General features: G+C 33.9%; 1 protein-coding gene across 1 annotated transcript; it reads right to left on the reverse strand.

Annotated features, from left to right (window-relative positions):
- Positions 1-1510: 1510 nt before the first annotated feature.
- Positions 1511-2176, reverse strand: LOC127244451 (agamous-like MADS-box protein AGL62). Its single transcript, XM_051265009.1, has one exon. It carries the CDS (start codon positions 2174-2176, stop codon positions 1511-1513), a length of 666 nt encoding a protein of 221 aa, XP_051120966.1.
- Positions 2177-24954: the final 22778 nt, after the last annotated feature.

The raw sequence follows: 24954 nt of genomic DNA on the forward strand, positions 1-24954 counted from the left end.
AGTTATAATTGCACTTAAACGCCTATTGTATCTCACATAGTAAGAATCATACCTACACCAAAACTACAATAAAAAAATCAAAACACCTATGTTCCTGGTTTTGCAGAATATATATTGCACAGACCATTACCGGAATAAATAGGCAGTCTACACGGACCATCACAAATAATTATATTACAAAACATTAAAGTGCATTATAGTTTTTGCATTACTACTGCTACACCACTGCTGCTAACAGAAACTAGGCTGCACTGTTGCTACTACACCACTGCTATTATTAAACAGACAAGGCAAGGTAAGGTAACACAAGACGACAGGAGACGAACCATTGAACGCATAACCAACTACTTAAAACAAGAAATCACATGCTCCAACACGGCAATTGCAAAATAAATTTTCTTGTGTTTTCTTTGTTGGAGCGACAACATGGATTTCCTCAACAGCACCACACTTGCATTAAGGACATCGTTACCGTAGGTCAAGATTTTCCCGCCCCGTGAAATTCGATTTCGAGCCGCTAAATGACATCTATGACCATATTTGAGAGTAAATATTAAAATAATTGCAAAAAGACACAAACACATACGATTATTTTCTTTCAAAGAGACACCTGATCCTATATGCAGTTGTTACCGATAAATTAAGCAAGCAAATAATTTTTTTTTGAATTTAAAAATAATTCTATATTGATTTTTTTATATATAGAAAATTTTAATATTATAGGTATTTGTTATTGCCCAAAAAATCAATTTAGAGGCTGAAATATACCGAGATGTCGGAAACCCAAAATGAAGATAGTGAAGTCCAATCTAACTATTCACTCCAAAAATATACATACCAATTTAGAATCATTGAAACATGCAATTTGGATCATTGTTCAAATAGTTAAAATTATGCATAGTGAATAGAGGCATGCAAAACAAAAAGGAGGGGGAGAAAGATACATAAACCCCTATAGATCTAGAAGGATTCATCCAGTTCCCGTCCCTGCAATTTATTTTTGCTTTATTTTCTGTTTTTGTTTTGAATTTTATTAGATACATTATCGAATCTTTACTTTCATCCAATAATTTATTTTTAAATTACCAATTTCTGTACATTCGATCTCAATTCCCAACTCTTCCAACCCATTTTGATCATGTTTTCAATAGGCCCATGGGCCATGAAATTTGCGAGAACAATTATAAATTTCACCCAACCCACAATATCTTGACCACAAAATAAAAAGCAAACATAATAACTTAAAATATAATTAAGTATCAAATATGATAATTTCTCTAAAAAAAATATATTATAAATGGCAATATGAAACAAAATATACAAATAAACACACACATTTTTATTATTATTAAACAACACGAAAAACATAAACATTTTTATTATTATTAAACAACACGAAAAACATATTATTCTTACAATAAAGGTAAAATAACATTCAATTCATTTTAACTTCTAACAATCATCCATCAAATTATTTCGAGCATCAGTCTCACACAATTACCAACCATCTTCATAGTCCCCCGCCATTGTCATTGTTGTTGCCGCCACTTCCACTCGGCCTCAAGCGTTGATCATATGGCATCATTGAGCTTGACCCCACTCCATGCGGATGATCCATACCAACATTGGGTGCCGGCCGAGTGGCAACAGGCATTCCACTAGTCATATTCTTCACCCAGGATTCCATGTCACTCCCAAAGGTGGTCACAGCTCCTCTCAACCAATTGAGTTGCTCGTAACTGTGCCCCTCCATACCTGATGGTATCATATTCTCCCTCATCTTCAGCAATTGTTCGCCCTGTGCTTTCTCTGCAGCTATCTCTGCTTCCGGTCGAGCCAAATGGTTGAGCTCGTATTGCCGAATCCAAGCCAAATCTCGACCCTCTCTCCATTGATCACCTCCACTTATATTCTCTGGGTTAAGAAATTTTCTGGAAATAGAATCAATACTTGGATGTCCGAAGGAATGGGCTTTTTCACCAGGAGAAAATACTACGACGCCAGCCTCTGCACCCGTCAAAGTGCATAGCTCGCTTGCTTTCTTAAAAACTCCAGACTTGCGCTTCGAGAAAGTGACTAGAAGGTTGCTCTCCTTCTCTATCTTTTGCATAGGGATCTTGCGACGGCCAAGCTTTCGACGGGATGAAGATTCAGCTTGATCTCGAGGACTGCTCATAGTGTCGAAAATGAATAAGAAGGTAGGTTTGTAAGAGCTTAGAAAATATGTTAGAAAACAAAAGAAATATGTTTAGTAAAACTGTGTGTATATTTTCATCAATGGATTTCCTAATATTTATACTAGTTTAAACTTTTCTGATTACTTTATTTTTGAAGGAAAAGCATATTGATGTCATAATTCCAGTTTTTATTTATGTAAAATTTATTTATTTATTACTTTTGTAATTAGGAAAAGTGAATTGATGTCCTAATTCCACTTTTTATTCATGTAAAATTTGTTTTTTGATTACTATTTTGTTTGTAGGAAAAGTGAATTGATATCGTAATTCCACTTTTTAGTTATGCAAGATTTATCATGTAAGTAACCAATGTTATTAGACATATAGTTAATAAATTTTGGATACTACTCTTTTCCTAATATTTGACATAAGATCTCATGGAGTTAGTAATAAGTGATAAGGTGTGATAGTGTGGGGTTCCTGGTTTCATTTTTTAGAAGATTAAATCTACCATTCATTTCCCTTAGAAAAGTAATAACTAACAACTTGTTTAATTTTCATAAATAAAAAAAAAAGTAAAACAAAATTTAATCATCAATGTCTTGTCCTTGTTGTAGTTATTGCGTTGTCCTTCTTGTTGTTGTTATTAGTAGAAGAAGTAATAGTAGTAGAATAAATGTTTTTATATATAGATATATATGGTGTTGAAATCGGTACTAAAATATATATTGCAAAACCAATATAAGGTACAACATATATATATATATATATATATATATTTCAAGTATCAGTCTGAACAACTTTTTTACCTTCAAAGATTTAAAATATGTTATACAGAACTTAAAAATCACTGGTAAATGAAAAGGACTTTTAAGAAAATTATAAATTATAAAAAAATTAACGTAAAATAAGAGTCTATAAGTGCCGCAAAAGAAAAATTTTCAATATTTATTTGAGAGTTTGAATTTTTAGTTGGGATTTTTGAATAGTAAAAAATTTGAATTGAAATTGTTGTTGATGTGATATAAATATGTATTGATGTGATGTTTTGAATGTAAAATTGATTTTTAGTATAATATAAAAAAATAAAAATAAGTGTTTGATTTGATATTTTTGGGGAAAAAAAATTGGATGAATAGTTAAAATTTCTACAAATCCTCCAAACGAACACACACGGATCTATGCTTGAAACAATCTTTAAATTTATAAATAATTTACTTCTTAAACGTGTAAGTATATAAAATGGGTTATATAAAAGTAGTATTGCTTCATCGAAACTAAGAAACAATGAAATTAAGAAATCAATATAAAAAAGTGTGGAGTTTCATAAAATGGTGTAGTCTATTCTAAAGTAGTCGCTCCAAGTAACCGTAAAATGATATTTATATCGAAAGAAAATTTCTTAAACACTAAATAGCGTATCCATTTTTATTATACTCTTATTCATCCCTTATCATTTTATGTTTGTAGCAATAAATTTTATTTTACATATTCTCGAAAAAAAAATCATGACAAATATGTTAAAAATATTAAAAACAAGCATACAAAAATGGAAAATATCAAATGATTCATATACATATGCATGTATATGAAATATAGATCACTTTTAATAAATGTTATAAGGAAAATTGATCATCGTAAGTGTAAATTTTCAATAATTTTTTCAATTAAACAAATAATCAAATAAAAATATAATAATATAATTAAAGAAAATAATATTGATATGATATCGTTTGTATTTTTTTTTTCTATTGTTTATTATTCAATTCAATATTTGTGTTTATAAAAATGCTACATTTCATACTAATTTTCATTTAGTACAACATTGATGGGATAAACACACAACGTAGAGGAAATATGAATTATCCATCTCTTGAAAATAGGAACATATAAAACCAATTGATAGAGAACATGTGTTAGTGTAGGTGAACGAGGAAGAAGTGATAGAAGGGTGAATTGTCCCATATGGCAAACACATAATTATCACCCTTCCATATATTGTTTTGCACCACATCAAGAATAAATAACAAATTGGGTTTGGATTGGGCATGGCTTGGTTTGAGCCAAGCCCAAAATTGCTTAAAGTTCAATTATTTTAATTTTTGTGTTTATTTGATTAATTTATTTGATTTGAAAAATTCAAATAATCAGATTAAACATTACGGTTGCAATTATCTTGCAACGTGCAAAAGTGGGTACAACGTTGACTTCTTCCCTTTTACAAAAAAATTAATAAAAATAATCCCCAAAACCATGAAAAATATATATTTCCTCTCCTTTATTTTGAAAAACACACGAAAACAATTTTTCTCTTCTAAGAAACGCTCTCAAATTTTCTACAAAATCTCTCATTCCAAAAGTTTCTTAATTCGGTTCGCGGAATATATTATTCTGTAAATTATTCATTCTATTCTGGGAGGGGATCGGTGGAGGGTTGAAATTCCTTCAAGGAACTCGCATCCCACGCAAGGCTCGGATTTATCTGAATTTGATATTCGAAATCATTATCAGATTTGGTGATTTGATTTTCTCGCCACATCTCGGATTCGTTATTAATATTCCAACAATCTTGAAGCGAGTTTCCGTTGGTGGAATCTGAGATGGCTGGCGAAATTCCCCATATCCACAATCAAATTGTTGCCGCCCAGATCGTACCTGAAGATGAAGCGATGATCGACGCGATGAATGATCCTGACAGAAATTTGAACGATCTGAATGATGCCGTTCAGAATGGTGCTGACAGAGATGAGAATGAGGAGGTGAATTCCAGTGAGTCTCACACTCCCGCTCCTATTGTTCCGTTATTTCAACCACCCCGCACAATCGGTGAAGCCGCTGAAATCGTTGCTGCCAGGCATGAAGCGCGTGAGGCGGCCAGGAGGGTTGCGAAGGCAGCGAACAGGCCTTCAAGGCTGCAATGGAGGGGGACGTAGACAGCCCACCCGGGCGCAGCCACTGCTATATAGCTTTTTTAAAAAATAAAAAAATAAAAAATGGAGGGGGACGCAGCCTGCTGCTGCGACCTCCAACCAGCTTGTTGCTGGACTGCAGAAACGGCATCTTGTTGATGCCCGACTGAAACAACCTGTTGTTGTTATGCCTCGTCCACAACGTATGGCTGTAGGACTTGCGCAGGGTCTCGTTGTGTCTATCGGACAACAACTAGACAATTTGGAGGGTATACGGCCTGTTACTGTTATGGACCATGCAATGCAGCCTGTTGCTGCAACTTTCAGGTAGCCTGTTGCTGCGGTAGCCGATAAGCCAGAAAAATTCCACTGGCAGAATTTTAAAAGATGGTAGCAGAAGATATTGTTTTATCTGACCACGCTGAATCTGGCAGATTGGCTGATGGAGGATGCACATGTTGTGTCTGAAGGATCCTCGGAAGAACATAAAGTACAAATTCTGAGAGTTTGGAACCATTCAGACTTTATGTGCAAAAATTATGTATTGAACGGCCTGAGCGACTTCATGTACGGTGTCTACCCGCATGCGTTAACGGCTAAGCAGCTGTGGTAGACGCTAGAGAAAAAGTACATAACCGAGGATGTTGGTGCAAAGAAATTTATCATCGGTCAGTTTCTGGATTTCAAAATGGGCAATGGAAAAAGCGTTACGAAACAGCTTGATGCATTTCAGCTGATTTTCCATGAGATCCAGGCCGAAGGGATGGAGCTGATTGAAGCTTTCCAAGTGACGACGATAATTGAAAATTACCACCTAGCTGGGGTGATTTCAAAATTTACTTGAAACACAAATGGAAGGAAATGGATATAGCGAGACTAATTAATCATCTCCAGACTGAAGAGGAGCATAGATCGAACCTGACAAGCAGGGGACATCTGATACTCAGCAGCAAGGCCAATGTAGTTGAGCACAAAGGCCAAGGCTCTTGTTTCAAGACAGCCTCGAGGAACAATGAGCAACCAGGAAAGAACTAGAAGCTAACGGACAAGGGAAAAGAGAAGCTGAAGCCATCTGATGGCGTTGAAAAGGCAAAAGAGTACCTTCAAAGGCACCTATTTTAATTACGGAGAGGTCGGACACCATTCGATAGACTTCAAGGCGCCGAAAAGAAAGAAAGAGACGAAGCAGGCACACATCGTTACTAAAGATGAAGAGCCACTCGACCTGACATGTGTTGTCCCTGAGACAAATCTGGTGGGATCAAACAAGAAAGAATGGTCGCTCGACATGGGAGCAACTCGCCATATCTGCATGGACAGGAATTAGTTCTCCTTATTCGAGCGTGTCGAAGGGAAACGATGTACATAAGGAATGTTGTTCCTGCGGAAGTTAAGGGAAGAGGAAAGGTGCTTCTGAAGATGATGTCTGGAAGAGTCGTGACGCTGACTAATGTCCTCTATGTACCAGCGATGACGAAGAACCTAGTCTCGGGAACACTCCTGATGAAACATAGCTTTAATATTAATATGAATGGTGATAATTTTGTTTTGCGTAAATCAGGAGTGTATGTGGCTAAAGGATATGTAGAGGATGGACTTTTGAAATGTTGTATTATGACGGTTATTGAAAATAATAATAAGTTTGTTGCTTATATTGTTGGGTCCTATACTTTATGGCATAGTCGATTAGGTCATGTTAATTATGATTCAATTCATCGATTAATACCTGAACCATATTCCGAAATTCCAACACATCCTTCAATTTGTAGATTGAAATCCCAAAATTTCAGAATCGGTCTCAACCTTAAAACTTGATTGATGGTGTGCATTTTGTGGATCAAGTTTTTGATACAAAAAACCTTTGAGGGTGACAAGATAAAAGTCGTTAAGCTAAAGTTGAGAAAATATATGCCCATTTTGTAAAAACATGTTAAAAAAACAACAATTGCATTATCAACTAAAGAACATTAACGAGTACAATGCATAAAACAAAAGAATATGACTACTGAGGCTTTCACCAACGTGTTCGAGTAGTTACAAATTTACTATGAGTAACCGCTACTATTCGAGTACACTGTAGGTAAATCTATGTGTAGCAAGCATAACTTGGAGGCGTCAGGGGTTGGAACCCATTACCTCACTATAACACTCCGAAATGCGGGTATGTCACACACCAACATTATAACAATAATGTATATCAACAAGTCATGCTATAATACTAAGGCTTCACAAAATATCACCTAATTTTATTTTATTTTATTTTTTTGACACAAATGACATATATGTCAAAATGTAAAAATACATCACCACCACCTATAAGTATTTCTCAAACAGATGAAAAGAGTGAAACAGTCATATTGTGAAATAGTGTAAAAAACGTGCATGCTGTCATGTAGAAAGGCCATGTCCCAAATGATATGCCAATCATCGACCCAAGGTCCAACTATGAAGTCTACATGAGAAAAAAGTAATATCATCTGCAATGCTAGTTGAGTATGAAAATACATATGTAAACAAAAAGTGCAAGCAACACTAACCCAAAAGTCATGGCAATACTCTAACCATGCATCCTATCTTAACGCATAGTAATTCACAAATATAACATAATCAATCTCAAAACGATAGCCCAATCTCGGCTTTAACATAATCAATGCCAAATCGATTGCTCAATCCCGTCTAAACAATAATCATTGTCATATCGATAGCTCAATCCCGGCTAAACGATAATCAATGTCACATCGATAGCCCAATCTAGGGTAAATGATAATAAATGCCGTATCGATAGCCAAATCTCTGCTAAATGATAATCGATGTCATATCGATAGCTCAATCTTGGCTAATGTAATTAATGTCATATCAATAGTCCAATCTCGGTTATTCATCGATTAAATAACTAAATAGCCAATTATGAATTTTCGAAGAATCTCTAATTTAATATATCATTACCCAACTTCATATTAAAAAGTATAATTAAACTCTACTCACAATAAGGAACACCGTATAGAAGTCGGAATTGAAATCGGACGGTTAAATTTATTTTTCCTTGTTTTTTTTTTTCTTTTCTTCCTTTCTTCTTCTTTTCTCCCTTGACGTTGTTTCTTCTGAAGATAATGTTCGTTTATTTTTTCCATTTACATATATATATATATATAATTATAAACATATTATTATTATTATTATTATTATTATTATTATTATTATTATTATTATTATAGTTATTATTATTACTATTACTATTATCATCATCCATATCACATTCATCGTCATTTTCATCATTATTATTATTATATAATATTTTAATATATTATACTTTATATTTATCCTTATGGATATTTATCCTTTTAAAATTTCTTCAATTATAATCGATATACAAAATAGAAATATAATTTATTCCATAATCTTAATTAATTGCTACTATTAAAATTGTCAAAATATTTATTTGATGTAATAATACTAGTTTATATATTTCAAAATCGGGGTTTTAAACCATGGCATCTAAAATGGTATCATCACAACATCCCTATAACCCGAACTCCCAATCAACAATCCACTACCAATCACGTCCTAAACTCTCGGGGTTCTCCAATCAATCTCATAGCCTCATCAATCCATCAACTTGTTAAAAAAGCTCAAAATTACAGATACTAACTAATCAATAAATCCAGATATTACACTGAAACTCGTATAGCTATCATCTTGGTATCAAATCACAAAGTAAGCATGTAATACATGCAAAAAAATTACGGGCTCGAATTAAATACATAGGAGGTTTATTCACATATAGCGCAATTAAATCATACAAACATACTGAAAAGCTCAGGGTACCGCTCACACATGAATGACTCCTCTTCTCAAGTGGCTTCCTCAACCCTATGTCAATGCCAAAACACTTTCACCATATGAACATTCCTATTCGTCAAAGCTTTTTCACCCTCAAACCCAATATCTGAACAAGTTTCTCATCGTAGCTCAAGTCATCCTCTAACCTCACGTCATCAAGTTGGAGCACATTCGTCTCATCAGCTATGCATCGCCTCAATAGAAATACATGAAACACATCATGCATCTTGCCAACTTAATAGGAAATTCCAATCGATACGCCCCATCCCAATGTGCTCCACAATAGTGTAAGGACCGATATAACAAGGCTCAACTTTCCTCAAATGCCAAATCTTTTAATACCCTTCACAGGAGATACACGTAATATTATGTGGCCCCAACCTCAAATTCTTCAATCCTATGGCCTAGATTTACGTAACTTTTCTACCGACTCTGAGCTAAACGAACCCTATCTTGGATTACATGGATATGTTAAGCGGTCTCTTTTACTAACTCGGCTCTCAATAGCACCATATCACTCGGAGCTTCCCAATACAACATCTTCCATGCAACACCTCAAAAGGTGTAGCCTTAATGCTTGAGTGATAACTGTTGTTATATAAAAATTCAATCAAGCTCAGACGATCAGCCCACAAAGTCTGAAATTCCAGCACACAAGCCCTCAACATGTCTTCGAAAGTCTTAATGGTCCTCTCCGTCTGGCCATCAGTCATTGGGTGGAATGCAGTACTGACACTCAATTTTTTCCAAAATTCACGTTGCATCTCTTTCCAAAAATAGGACATAAACTTTGAATCTCTGTCTGAAATGATACTAATTGGCACACCAAAGCATTTCACCATGTGCACAGATACACTTCAGTTAACTTAGTCATTGATCAATCCTTCCGTACAGGTATGGACACTGTAGCCTTTAACAATTTATCCACAACCACCCAAATTGAATCAAAATGGTTCTTGCTCACTGGTAACCCAGTCACAAAATCCATCGCTATTAAGCCCATTTTCCAACTCGTGATCTCAAGTGGCTATAATAGACCCATCGGTCTATGATGCTCAATCTTCACCTTTAAACACACAAGGCATTTCGAAACGTAATCAGCCACGCCTTTTTTCATACCAACCCACCAAAATTTCCTTTTCAAGTCTTTGTACATCTTATCACCCCCCGGATGAACCGAGTAACGTGGCGAATGGGCTTCATCCATCAATCTCTATTTTGAATCTTTAGCTAAGTCTAGTATGCATCATCTCCCTCAAAGACAAAAGCTAACATCTCTAGCCAACTCAAACCCACTATCTTCCTTGAGCTTCCCTTTGCGTACTCATTCTATGATCTTAAAGCATTCAGGATGCATCTTTTGCCTCTCTCAAATCTCATCATACAAGGTAGGTGCAGCCAAAAGTGCATCTAACATCAGTTGTGTCACTCCATGAGTGACTAACTCCAATCTCAATCGACTCATCGCCTCACACAACTTGTCCAAAAATACAAGAGTACCAACATGATAACTCTTACGACTTAGAGCATCAACTACCACATTTGCCTTACCCTCATGGTATAAAATCTCAAGATCACAATCCTTAATCAATTCTAACCAACGTCTCTATCTCAGGTTTAAGTCCTTCTACATTTTAAGCTCTTATGGTTAGTGAAGATCCGGCATTTACTTCCCAAAACATAATGCCTCCAGATCTTCAAAGCATGCACAACGGCTGTCATTTCCAAATCATGAGTCGGATATCTCTCCACATATGGTTTTAATTGTCATAAAGCATAAGCGATAACGGGACCATTATGCATCAGAACATAACCTAAACCTTTGAGTGAGACATCGTTGTAAATTTTGTAATCTTTTCCATCCTCGGGCAATGCCAACACAAATGCAGAAGTCAATTGCGGCTTCAATTATGAGAATACTGCCACACATTTATCATTCCACTCGATCTTGACTATTTTCTTCATCAAATTTTTCAATGGTCGAGCTATGTTTGCAAAGTCCTTAATGATCATCGATAGTAAACTACTAAACTCAAAAAGCACATCATTTCCCCTATGTTGCACGCTACCTTTCAACTTGATAACATCTCGACCTAAAAGGCATCCATGGTGACCCCTTCAGCAGATACAACGGGTCGAAAGAAGTGCACACGTGAGAACCAGAACTCATATTTCGACAATTTTGTGTATAGTTTCTTTGCTCGAAACTTCTATCATTCCCAAGTATCGGACATGTACATCAAGATCCTTCAAATATATCAAGACTTCATTGATAAACACGATCACAAACTTATTCAGCCACTGCCCAAAAACTCTTTGCATCAGATCCATAAAAATAGTTTGGGCATCCATGAGTCCAAACGGCATCACAGTAAACTCAAAAGTGTCTATATCGTATCCGAAAAGCCGTCTTTAGGATATCACTTTCCTTCACACGAATCTGATATTACCCTATCTCAAATCCACCTTCGAAAACACTCGTGCCCCTTCCAATTGATTGAAAAGTCTTCCATCCTTGGAAGTGGATACTTGTTCTTCATTATCATTTGGTTGATTGCTCAATAGTCAATATGAAGCCTCAGAGACCCATCTTTATTCCGTACAAATAGTACAGGGCATCCCCAAGGTGAGCTACTCGGCCGTATATATCCCTTCTTAAGTAGTTGCAGGCAAAGCCATACGATATGGTACATTTGATACTCGGTGTGCTCCTGGTACCAAATTCATCTCAAAATCAGTCTCTCATGTTAGAGAAAATCCTGGAGACAAAAATACATTGGGACAAGATTCTTTGCTTCAATTTAGGAATTTTACTGAATTTTTCTGCCTTCGTTGCTTCGCTCCGAAATAGTGATTTAGGCTTGAATTTTGCTTAAGTTAGACCGAAAAGTTAGTTAATCTCACCTAAGGACAATTGGATCATATCAAACAAAAAAAATCAATAAATTATGTCATCATTCAGATATTTTGATGGTTTTTACACAAAATACATGTTTGCCAAGTAAAAATTATCCTCAAATTTAGAGTTATCAGAATTTTAAGGCTTAAAATTAAAGAATAAAATAGGAACTTAAAATCAATGCATAAACTGAAATAAATTATTGAATTTGAATATAACAAAATCTAGCAAAAAATGTACGGAAGTAAAATTCAAAGCAAGAGAAAATAAAACTAAAGAAAGAAATCATGTAGGTTTTTCAAAGTGATCGGTGGTATGTTCTCTTCAACCGGATCATCTATTTATTATCCTAAAAAGTGAGGGTCAAACCATCATCCTAAAACTGTATCCTCAACCTCATTTTTCCTATTTTCTCTCTCCGTGTGTGGATGTCTCATTCTCCCTTGACTTGGTCTTTTTAGGGCTTATGTTTTATTGGGATTGAGGGATGTCATCATTGGGCTCGCTTTTTAGGCTTCCATTCCTAAAATCAGTGCTTCTAGGCTCGCTTGATGTTGTTGGGCTTTTCTTCGTTTGGAAGGGTCTTTGGACGATACTTTTGGACCTTGCTCGAGACTATAGAGTTTTCCCTCGATGGTGTTGGATCTCGCTCGATGTTGTTGGGCTTTTCTCCGTTCTTGCTTGATACTGAGGTACTGTCGCTCAGTGTCAAACCTTCCATGGACACTCATATGATGTTGATATACTTTATTTTTGTTAAATGAAGCTAAAAATAATGATGAATAGACTTTTCAATTTAGTTAACTACGTAAGAGAGTAATTAAGAAATTTTTAAAAATATTTAAAATTTTTAAAGAATCAACATAGCAAACCACATACGATTGGCTCATGCATGTTTGCAAGCCTTCTATTTTTCTCCCAACATCTCTATTTTTTTTAGATCAAAAAAATATAATTGATAATTATCTTGCGTTGAGGTATAATCTCTCTCCGAATAACCAGTAAGTCTCAGTAGTATCTCCAATTCGTGGGACAATGTTCCCAAAAATAAAATGATAGTTCATCTTCAAATTAGGTGGCAATCCAATATATTAGAGCTCCAACAAATTGTCATGAGGAGAAAAGAACTATGTCAGAAAACTAGAATGAAAATGAAGGTTGCCAGAATTTAGAACTAAGAAATCTTGTTAGAGAATAGGACGGAGAGGGAGAGAAGAAAACTTGTGTTGGTGGGTCCTTGGAGGAGGTGGGAATGACCTTTTTATAGACACTCCACTCCATGGGCTTTTTAATATTGAGTTCAAAATGAAGGCCATTATCGACGGTAACCGCCGGGGTTATGGTCGGTAACCGTTGGCTAAATTCTAGCCATCAATATGCTGATTTGGATTTTCAAATTTCAAATTGTGCATCCATGTCTTTGGGCTATGTGTATTTGACATTTAAATAATTAGAGACTAAATTTGGGTTTTGGAGCAAAATTAGGTCATGTCAAATCAAACAATTATCAAACCCCAAGTCTGAACCCGAGTCCATCACCTGCACATGTCCCTTTTTGCTCCGGAAGGGCGCCACATTCATGTAGCTTACCAAATTCAAATGTCTAAAGCACTACTATACCACTTTTAATAACCACTACGAGCGACACTACTATACCACTTTTAATAACCACTATAAGCCCAATTGATTGATAAATACTTCAATCAATAAATTTAAGTCCCACACGTATTTCAACTAACCGAATAATCAATTTTATAAATTCCAATTTTAATATCTGAAAATTAGATTCTTTAAATTAATTTATTTAACCATTTATTCAACAATCTATCACATGAGTGGAAATGCTCATAATTTTGACAAAAGCTTAGGTTAATTCTTGAGAGACACCGATACGTCAAGATAGACAGCTTGTGACTTTGAACTTTCCTCAGTCAATATTACTAGATGCACTGGTCAACAAGTTGACATGATGCATTGAATTATTTCACCTTGGCATATATCTTAGTAGATGATATTGACTTATCGCTATCTCAACCTCATTTTATTCCCATATTCTTATTCATTTCGGTTATGGACCACATACTTGGATTTATAAGTATTTCAGTTAAAGTGACCTTCATTTCACACTTATATAAATAATTCTTTCTTAAAATATCCAACGTTACTTTTAAGAATTATTAAGAATATTTGACTCAACCTCACCATTTGCACAACAAAAAAACTCGGTGTTTCTTTGTGAATGGTAGTTGAATGTTTGTGCCGAACTTTTAGAGCTTAATTTTCCCAATTGAAACAAATCTTGGGATCTCAAAGTGATTTCGTTGGATTAAAACTATAATAATATCGAACTTGTGAATTTTAAGCCCAATACATTCAAGAATATGTACATTGGTTTATGGTGTAAACTTTTGGTTAGTGGATCCACGAGATTTTCTATTGACCTTATGTAGTCATACTAAAAAAATTATTTAATTTAAAATATTATATTCTTAACTATGAAATATATTTGTAATTAAAATGTGTCATTTAGCAATAAAAATTACCCACATCGTTAAAAATAAAATTATATACTACAAAATTAATTTTGTTGGTAAAATCTTTTTACTAGAAAATCTTATTTTTATAGCAAAACGGTTTTAGCTACAAAATTATTTTGATAGCTAAAAACATTTTGCTAAAAAAATCATGCATATTTTATTGCTAAAACTCTTTTTGTTATGAATTTTATCTTTATAGAAAAAAAACTTTAGCTACGAAATTATATTTTTGTAGTTATATCTCTTTTCTTAACTTTCATTTCAAAAACTTATTTTTCATTACGAAAGTCATATTTGTCGCTAAAGACCTTTACTAACACGGTAAAGGCGAAAAAATGAGTTTCGTAACAAAATGTTTTTTCTATGAATTCATTCTTTACCTTTTGCTAAGAGTTATTTTGTAGCTAAATTTTAACTTTTTTTGTAGTGGATCATAACCCCACTACTCATCAAATGTCTCACTTTGTTATGTCTAAGTCATTTGGCTTCTTCACCGGATTTATCTAAAGTGATGAATTTCGATTCCATTATGGATAAAGTTATATAAGTTTGTTTTTTGAGTTTCTATGAAACAACTTCACCTCTGATGGTGAATATATATTCCATTGTAGAATATAAATCTTTAGTGTCGGATATCCTATTGGCAACTCTTCAAGTATTGGAGGATATCTCATTAATGTATGCCAAAGTTAAGACTGTATTTCAAGTAACTCAAGACTTTTAATAACGCCTTCAAATATTTGTGATTTGGATTACTAGAATATTGACTCAGCTTGCGCACTGGACAAATTAGATCAGACCTTGTACAATTAGTTAGATACATTAGGCTTCCGATTATTTTGGCATACTTTTGTTGAACAAGATAACCTTTACCTTTCCTCAGATAAGCACTTAAATTCATCGAAGTTTTTTCCATGGTATTATTAAAAGTATTAAACATTCTCAATATTTTTTCTAGATAGTAAAGTCAGTTAGTACAATGCCTTGATCATTTCTTAAAAATTGCATTCAAGGAATTACATCGGCTATTCCTATATCATTCATGTTATAGTTTTGACTTAACATGCGGTTTACTTCTTCAATCAGGCTAATTTCTTTAGCCATAATTAATAAGTCATCTATAATTTCTTTTAGGGTAAACTGTTTTTTTTAGTCCCGTAACTGGATCCCTTTATTATTTTAGTCCCGTAAGTGGAGCATGTCGCAAACTAGTCTCATAAGTGAAAAATTTTCGCTGTTTTAGTCTTCCGGCGCCGAAGACGCCCGCGTGGCTCGCCGGAGGTGACGTGTCCGCCAGGTCAGCGACACCTGGTGGACACGTGGATTTTTTATTTTTTTTCATTTTTTAAAATTTTTTTAAAAAATTATTTTTAATTTTATTTGCATTTTTTTATTTTTTTATTTGGTCCAATTAAAAAAAAAATTTAAAAATTTAAAAAAAATTAAAAAAAAAAATAAATCCACTTGTCCGCCAGGTGTCGCTGACCTGGCGGACACGTCACCTCCGGCGAGCCACGCGGGCGTCTTCGGCGCTGGAGGACTAAAATAGCAAAAAATTTTCACTTATGGGACTAGTTTGCGACAAGCTCCACTTACGAGACTAAAATGATAAGGGGGTCCAGTTACGGGACTAAAATTTTTGGGTAAACTGTTTTTTTAGTCCCGTAACTGGACCCCCTTATCATTTTAGTCCCGTAAGTGGATCATGTTGCAAACTAGTCCCATAAGTGAAAAGTTTTCGCTGTTTTAGTCCTCCGGCGCCGGAGATGCCCGCGTAGCTCGCCGGAGGTGACTTGTCCGCCAGGTGTCGCTGACCTAGCGGACACGTGGATTTTTATTTTTTTTCATTTTTTAATTTTTTTTAAAACTTATTTTTAATTTATTTTAAATTTTATTTGTATTTTTTTATTTTTTTATTTGTTCCAATTTAAAAAAAATTAAAAAAAATGAAAAAAAAATAATAAATCCACGTGTCCGCCATGTGTCGCTGACCTGCCGGGACACCTGACGGACACGTCACCTCCGGCGAGCCACGCGGGCGTCTCTGGCGTCGGAGGACTAAAACAGCGAAAATTTTTCACTTATGGGACTAGTTTGCGACATGCTCCACTTACAGTACTAAAATGATAAAAGGGTCCAATTACGGGATTAAAAAAACAGTTTACCCCTTTTCTTTTATGTAGATACCTTTTTTGCATTCATTAATTTTGAAGTAATTTGTTAACATCAATTATGAATGTCATTGTAAAAGAGCTTGTTTCAATCCGTAAAAAGACTTTTAAAGTTTACAAACCTTATTTTCTTAGTTGGGAACAACATATTCTTCGGGTTGTTCAATATAATCTTTTTTTTTTCTAATTTAGCATTCAGAGTTGTAGGATTCACCTATATTTGGTGAATCTTGAGATTATGTAATGCAACAATCGAGATAATTGTTTGAATGAATGTTATCTTGGTTACTAGTGAATAGGTACGAATAAGTCAAATTTTTTAGTTTGTTTAAAGTCCCTTGGAAAAAAGTCGAGTTTTATATTTATTAATAGATCCATTAACTTTGTATTTATTTTTCATAATCCACTTATGCCCTAGAGATTGACAACCTTCAAATAAGTCATTTAATACCTAAGTGTTATTTTGCATGATGGGCTTTATTTCACTAGCGCTGACTTCTTTCCAAAATAGGGCATCCAGACTTGATAGGACTTCATTGATCAATGTTGGTTCATTATTCAATATATATATAACAAAATTTGGTCCAAAATTTTTCTCGACATTGGTCCTTTTGCTACAACAAAGTTCTATGACCTCTTAATCAAGAGTCAATACCCTTTTTCTATTCTCACCTCGTAATTCTCCGTCTATCGGTTAAGAATTGAGCTGGATCTTTTTCTTATATGGGTACATATTTTCAAAAAATATTGCATTCCTTAATTCTATAGTAATTCCATCAACCATTTCGAAAATATTTGACTTATGAGCTATGAATCGAGAAGCACTAGTATTCAGCGCATATTCTATAAATACATAGTCGACTATTTTTTGGTCAATAGCGACTTGTTGGGACATACTACTTCAACTTTTTCCAAGAACCCCCATATTTTTAAATATTCGTATAAAGCTTTATTTCTTTTCCATGCCTTATAAAGAATTACATCCTTACCTTTAAGTGGAATATTATGCAAAATATAATTCTCGGTTAGTATTGTTCCCTCCCCCCATGTTATGGGGTAATCCTGAACTAATCATCAAAACACTCAGTATTTCCTTAAGAGTTTGATTTTTATGTTCAAAGATTTCATTTGATTAAGGATAATATGGAGTTGTTTTCTGAAGAATTATGCGAATCTCGTTACATAATTCCTCAAAAAGTGCTACATATTTCTCACCTCAATCACTTCAAACTGCCTTAATTTTAAATCCTAGTTGATTCTCAGTCTAATTTTTTAGAAGTTTTTGGGCGCTTCCATTCTTTCTCTCTTTTCCTTTAGGGGATAATTGTAGCAATATCTCACACAATCATCTACAAAGGTCATAAAACATTTCTTGCCACCTTGAGTTTTCATATATTTTAAATCACACACATCACTGTAAATTAATTTCAACAGCTTCGTATTTCTTTCGACTGAACAAAATAATAATTTAGTCATTTTTGCCCCCACACAAACTTTATATTTATTTTGAGTGTTTATTTATGTAATAGTTAGTAAACTTAGATTTAGTAAAATTTTCATAGCATGTAGATTAACATGCCTTAATTTACAATCACCAAAAACATGTTAAAATTTAGCTACACGAAAAAGTTTGTAGCAAAAGGTAATTAATTGATAGAAAAAACAAAATTTTGCTATGAAACTCATTTTGTCGCCTATACCGCATTAGTTTCGGTCTTTGGCAACAAATATGACTTTCATAATGAAAAATAAGTTCTTTTTTTTTTCAATGAAAGTTGAGAAAAAAGATATAGCTACAAAAGTATGATTTCTTAGCTAAAGCTCTTTTGCTATAAATATAAAATCTATAAAAAAAAAAAAAAAAAAAAACGCTTTAGTAAGAAAACATGCATAATTTTTTTAGCCAAATGGTTTTAGCTATGAAAAATAATTGTGTAGAAATTTTTTTAGCCAAATGGTTTTAGCTATGAAAAATAATTGTGTAGATAAAACCTTTTCACTATAAAAATAAAATTTCTAGCAAAAAAACTTTAGCGCGACGAAATTGATTTTATAGTACATAATTTATTTTTAGCATTGAAATTAATTTTTGTTGTTAAATCTCACATTTTAACTACAACAATATTTCTTAGTTGAAGAGTTTATAGATAGTTAGATACTTTTTTGTAGTGAATGTCCACTACAAGAAATTATCAATTTTGTAACGAGATTTCTTCGTTACTAAATTCACTTTTTCTGTTACTAATGATATTAGAGACGGAATTAGAGATGGAATTACGTTAGCTACGTGAACTTTAGGAACAAAAAAATTCCGTTACAAATATACTAATTTTTTTGTAGTGGTCATAAATCATAACACTTAATCAAATAAAACGAAGAAGAAGCATTATCAGTATTGGTAGGTTTTGGGTGTAAAACCATAAAATTCAATTTAAACAGCTCATGGGAAAGATACCTTCAAGCTAAAAATATCTTATTATTGAAGAAGATAAACTTATCCACTACAAAGACTAGTTAGAGACAATATCAAACACATGAAGAACATCATTGAGGATCAATACTTTCCTAGAGGTCATTTTTTGCACCAGGATTCCCACTTTCTTGACTTTGAAAGACGCATGGTTGTCCATGTGTAATTTTCTTCCCTTAGTCTCCTTAGATCAAGAAAGTTCTCTTGTTGGAACAAACATGGTTGGCGGTGTCAGTGTCGATGAACCATGGCTTAGAAGTTTTAATGTGGCTCTATTCATATACTACAGTACGGAAATCATCATCATTGTGGTCTTGATCAGCTTTATGGGATATCTCGACCGTATTTGGAACTTTAAGTTGGCTTCTTCCCTTTAGCCAGTTTGTAGTCCTTTGCCAAGTGTTCTGCTTCGCCAAAATTAAAACTTTTACCAATAGTTTTGGACTAAGAAACTTTAACTTTAACCTTATTTCTTTGAGTTGGGCGAGAGTTTCTTGGAGGGCTCCCCGACAAAGTTACATTTTGTGATTTTTTTACTTTTGTACTTCTTTTTGTTGTCCTTCTTAATACGAATTCGGAGAAATAGATCTCAAACCCTATCTACTTCAAGTCATGCTTCAGACTGTGCTTGAAATTTCTCCAACTCAGTAGCAATTTTTCTATTATCACACTTATAATGAATTTTTTCAAGAGAGTATGTCCTCATCAATGACATAGTGAATCATATGTTGAAGTTATTTCACTTGTTCAAGGATGGATCGACCATCTACTATTTTGTAGTCCATGAACCGGATCATAACAAATATCTTTGACACGGTATCTTTTTGACATATATTTTTTTTCAATGGTGTCCCACAATCCTTTTGCAGTGTTTCTTTTACAATAAATAATGTGTAAAACGTTAGAAAGACTACCTAGTATGGTTATGTGTCATGTAATCACTATGAACCCACAATGCGTAGTTAGCCTGTGCCTGATAGACAACATTAGGCTATGATTCAATTGGGTCGTCTTGAAGCACGAACATTGCAAACCCAACGGATGTCAAGTATAATAATATTTTGTCCTACCATCTATTGAAATCAAAATCGGTGCCACCGCTTGAAATCGATGTCGGTGAACGGTTTGGGAACTGGCACCTGTGGCAACATTCTTGGTTAAAATCCATGAATAACGGTTTGGGCCCTAAAACAACCCGCAGACAAGGTTGTGAATGTTGCAGAGGTTTGGCAACGTAACAAACCTAGGGAAAATTCCGAAGCCTCGCGGGGCAAACCTAGTAAACCCAGAAGTAGGACTGATAAAGGCCGGAGCAGGGCTGACACTTGGCAGGATAGCAGTGACACTCAAAACTAAGATTTGGACAAGTTCTGTTTAATCAGCGTTAGTTGAAACAATGGGAAGGTCAACATTAACCGGACTGGAAAATGATCTACTGGTAGCCTTGATGATGTCAGCAATATGATCTTTCGATAACCTATTCTCTCAATATATTAAATATTTATTTTCTGATTGTCGGAATTGTTAGAAAATAAACATATAATCAAATATGTTAGCGGAAACGGAATTTAAACAAACCTCCAGCCATTGCTAAAAATTAGATTTATTCTCGATATTCTCTTCTTCAAGCAAACGGTAGATTGGAACCGTGGAAAGATGGTGTTGTCAGACTTTGGAACCCTTGGGAGGATGTTGCCAAACTTTGGAAACCTCCGAAGATAGTACCAGATCGTGGAACCCTAGGACGATGTTTTCAAACCCTGGCTCTCAAATAGCAATGGTGTATTATGATTTTCTGAGAGTAGGTTTAGTAACCCGTATGTGAGAGTATTTATAATAAAAAAGAGAAACCGTCCATCACGATTTTTCTGCCACTTCTCACGTATATTTTGAATGTGATAGACTTAATGGGAGAAAAGTGCGCCACAATTTAAGGTTAGTTTAATTATATAAGATAATTCAAAAATAATCAAAATTCAAATATGATTAATTAATTAATTAAACTAACATTATCCCACTTGGCCCACTCAAACCATCACAACATAACGAGAAACCTTACATACGAATCATGACAGTAGGTCTTCTATAAACGAATGTTACCTTCCATGTATCACGATATGTCAAGCATCTCAAACTAAATTCACAACTTAATGAATAAATCATATATTTATTCCGGGTTAAACATAAGTGAGTTTTCTCAATAATAAACAAATATGTGCACAATAAAAAGCGAGAAAACATCAAATTGAATAAGAGTCTCAAATAACAATGTGTGCAAATAAACTACATTGTAGAATCAAGTCCCATACTTGCTACGTGATCCCTCAAATTCTTTAGTGGCATGCCTTTAGTCAAGGGATCAGCAAGCATCAACTCTGTACTAACGTGTTCAATGACCATTTTATTTTCCTTGACACGTTCTCTTAAGGCTAAGTATTTGATGTCGATGTGTTTACTTCGACTCCCACTCTTATTGTTTTTAGCCATAAATACCGCAGCAGAGTTGTCACAGTACAACTTAATCGGTCTGGAAATAGAGTCAGCGACTCTAAGCTCGGATATGAAACTCTTCAACCATACACCATGCGAGCTAGCCTCGAAACATGAAACAAACTCAGCCTCCATAGTGGAAATAGCAGTGATAGACTACTTTTCACTTCTCCAAGAGATAACTCCACCAGCCAACATGAACACATAATCCGATGTGGATTTCCGAGTGTCAATGCAGCTAGCGTAGTCCGAATCGGAGTGGCCAATCCTTCCAGGACATCAGTTTGTCTATATGTGAGCATAAAATCGTTTGTACCTTGAAGGTACCTCATATAACATCCCTTTATCATTAGTTGTAAGCAAAATATCATCCAAGTACAACTCAAGGAAGCAAATACGACTCCCACTAACCTTCTGGTATATATAGTGATCCACGACGTTTTCTTCAAAGCCGAATGAAGAGATAACATCAATGAAATTTCAAATACCACTGACAGGAGGCTTGCTTCAATCCATATATGGATTTATTAAGCTTAAAAACTAAATTTTCTCACATTCATCCATCAATAATTTCTCATCCTCTTGAACACACATGATCACCAATTCATTGATAGACCATTTATCTTTATGTGTATTGTAGGATAATGTCTCGCATCCGCATTCTGTGCTCGCGCACACCCCTCACACCCGTGAATCTCATGGTGGAGAACTGAATGACTGGCATAATCAATGTCCATCCAACCTAAATGAAGGAGGATCCATTCTTCCAGATTTCGTAATCATCACCAGTGAATTCGGGGACATCACACTTAATGTCAGAGAAATTTATGGGATTAAATGCTCCAAAATTAAATATACATGCTCATCAATAAACGAGACAAGTGAATTACATGTTCTACCAATGTAAACATGTTAAAACATGAATCTAGAGACATAAAACTTGTCTGTGGGCTAAAGTTTTACTCAATTAGATTCAAACAAAAAACTTAACAATAAAACTATCAAATTGTGTTCATTTTCTTAACTCCTGTGGGTAGATTAAGAAATACAATTCGATATTTTATCCTAATTACTCATATAAATATAACAAGACTCCTGTGGGTAGATCTCATCACATTGTACATGATAATTACAATCGATGTCTATTAATGTGATTTCAAATAAATCATGAATAAAGAATTAATCGAGGATGCTGTGGCTATTCCCCAATTAAATAAAATTTAAAATAAATCACAAACATCATGAATAAGCAATCTGAAGTACACATCTCTATAAGCTATTGAGAGCCTGTATGTGAATTTATAACATAAATTAGCAATCTTATTACAAGTTATCGAACAACATCAACAATTGTCTTTGGACAAATCATTGACTCGCCAATGATAAATTTGTTTTGACAATCGAAAATTGACGATAAAGTAGTGTGTCAAACAATACTCCATATTTGGACAAATCTATGTTCATACACAAATAACCAAATTATCATCACCATATTCATTGTCACTAAACATGCATGTAACTACTTAATCGTTGACTTGCCTTTGGGTCAATCAGAAGCCTTATAAATTACATACACAACTTTCTAACATATAAAATAAACAAATTTACACAGCATAGACTGTTGTGGCAGCATAACTGTTTCAACCAATTTATAAAATATATTATATTATTTATTGCGAAATAAATTTACCTTAAAATAAACTGATATGTAGATCAGATTTGATAGAAGCTATAACAATAGCAATTAATTTTTGGACTCATTAAAATAATCAAGTAGTCCAGAAAGTACCAAATGCAATGAAATTACATAGAAAATATGTCACCCAAAAAGACTATAATTTAATACACCAAATAATTATAATTGAATTTGAATAAATGGATATTACAGAGAACAAATACTATTGTATCTCAAATTTATATCAATCATAAAACGGAATATAATGAATCTGATTTTAATAAAATCAGCAACCATGAATGAATAAATAAACGTGTCTTCATGGATAAATATAGATTCCAATTGCACATATATGACATGCATACAGTTATACTTGGCAATTAAGTGTTCCGATGAAATAATCAAACCCATTTTGATTCCAAATATTGGAGATGTATAATCGTAATTGTACATGCAAACAATTTTCTAAAGATGCGAAAATAATATATGGTTGCATACTGATTCCAATTAAATAAAATTTCACATATTTATACATTATTACAAACCCAATCAATAAATAAACAAATATGCACAGACATAATCAAACATGTCCTCTCAATTGTACAACACAGTATGATTACACGCGGACATGCACGCATATATGGATAAGAATGACATTTGACATTCTTTTCATTCACAAAATTAACAATAAAATAAATAAATATACACTCCTGAAGGTATTGAATTTAATTATAGATACATCAATGCATATGTATGCCAGTTCATGTATGCTAACTTATTCTACAATTAAATAATCAAATGATCTAATCAAGATTTTAAACACTAAACAATGTAAAGTTTATACGCACGGTCTATTTGACCAGCCATTTCTTGGATAACAAAACCCATGATTATAAAACCAAAACTGGTAATTGCACATGAAAACCTTCACACGGATAAGCAAATAAATTACCATATCAATAGATGGACACAGATATGAAGTGCACATAAGACCTTACAGAAAAATCCTTTTGCATAAATTAATTTCAAAATAAAATTTAAAATTTTCCTCAAAGACAGAATGAAATTTTCTCAAATCGCAGGATCGAATTTTGATCAAGAAAATATCGCAAAGCAATTGTTGAAAATAGAAAACCAAAATATTTTCAAATAAGAATTTAAAGCGAATCTTGATCAAGAATTTGATGAGAAGAAAATTCTAAGCAAGGCAGAGACAAAAATTGCTCTAATACCAAATGTTAGAAAATAAACATATAATCAAATATGTTAGCGGAAGCGGAATTTAAACAAACCTCCAGCAATTGCTAAAAATTATATTTATTCTCGATATTCTCTTCTTCAAGCAAACGGTAGATTGGAACCGTGGAAATATGGTGTTGTCAGACTTTGGAACCCTTGGGAGGATGTTGCCAAACTTTGGAAACTTCCGAAGATAGTGCCAGATCGTAGAACCCTAGGACGATGTTGCCAAACCCTAGCTCTCAAATAGCGATGGTGTATTCTGATTTTTTGAGAGTAGGTTTAGTAACCCGTATGTGAGAGTATTTATAATAAAAAAGAGAAACCGTCCATCACGATTTTTCTGCTACTTCTCACGTATATTTTGAATGTGATAGACTTAATGGGAGAAGAGTGGGCCACAATTTTAGGTTAGTTTAATTATATAAGATAATTCAAAAATAATCAAAATTCAAATATGATTAATTAATTAATTAAACTAACAGGAATATATCGCAAGAATAAAAACTAATTATCAGAAAACTTAAATCTATAATTTTGTCGAGCC

This window comes from Andrographis paniculata, unplaced genomic scaffold, assembly GCF_009805555.1.
Source record: "Andrographis paniculata isolate CXL003 unplaced genomic scaffold, ASM980555v1 Contig9END, whole genome shotgun sequence".
Classification (NCBI taxonomy): Eukaryota; Viridiplantae; Streptophyta; class Magnoliopsida; order Lamiales; family Acanthaceae; genus Andrographis; species Andrographis paniculata.

Coding starts and splice junctions, on each gene's coding strand:
- LOC127244451 (XM_051265009.1), bottom strand. CDS start 2,176: ATGAGCAGTCCTCGAGATCAAGCTGAATCTTCATCCCGTCGAAAGCTT.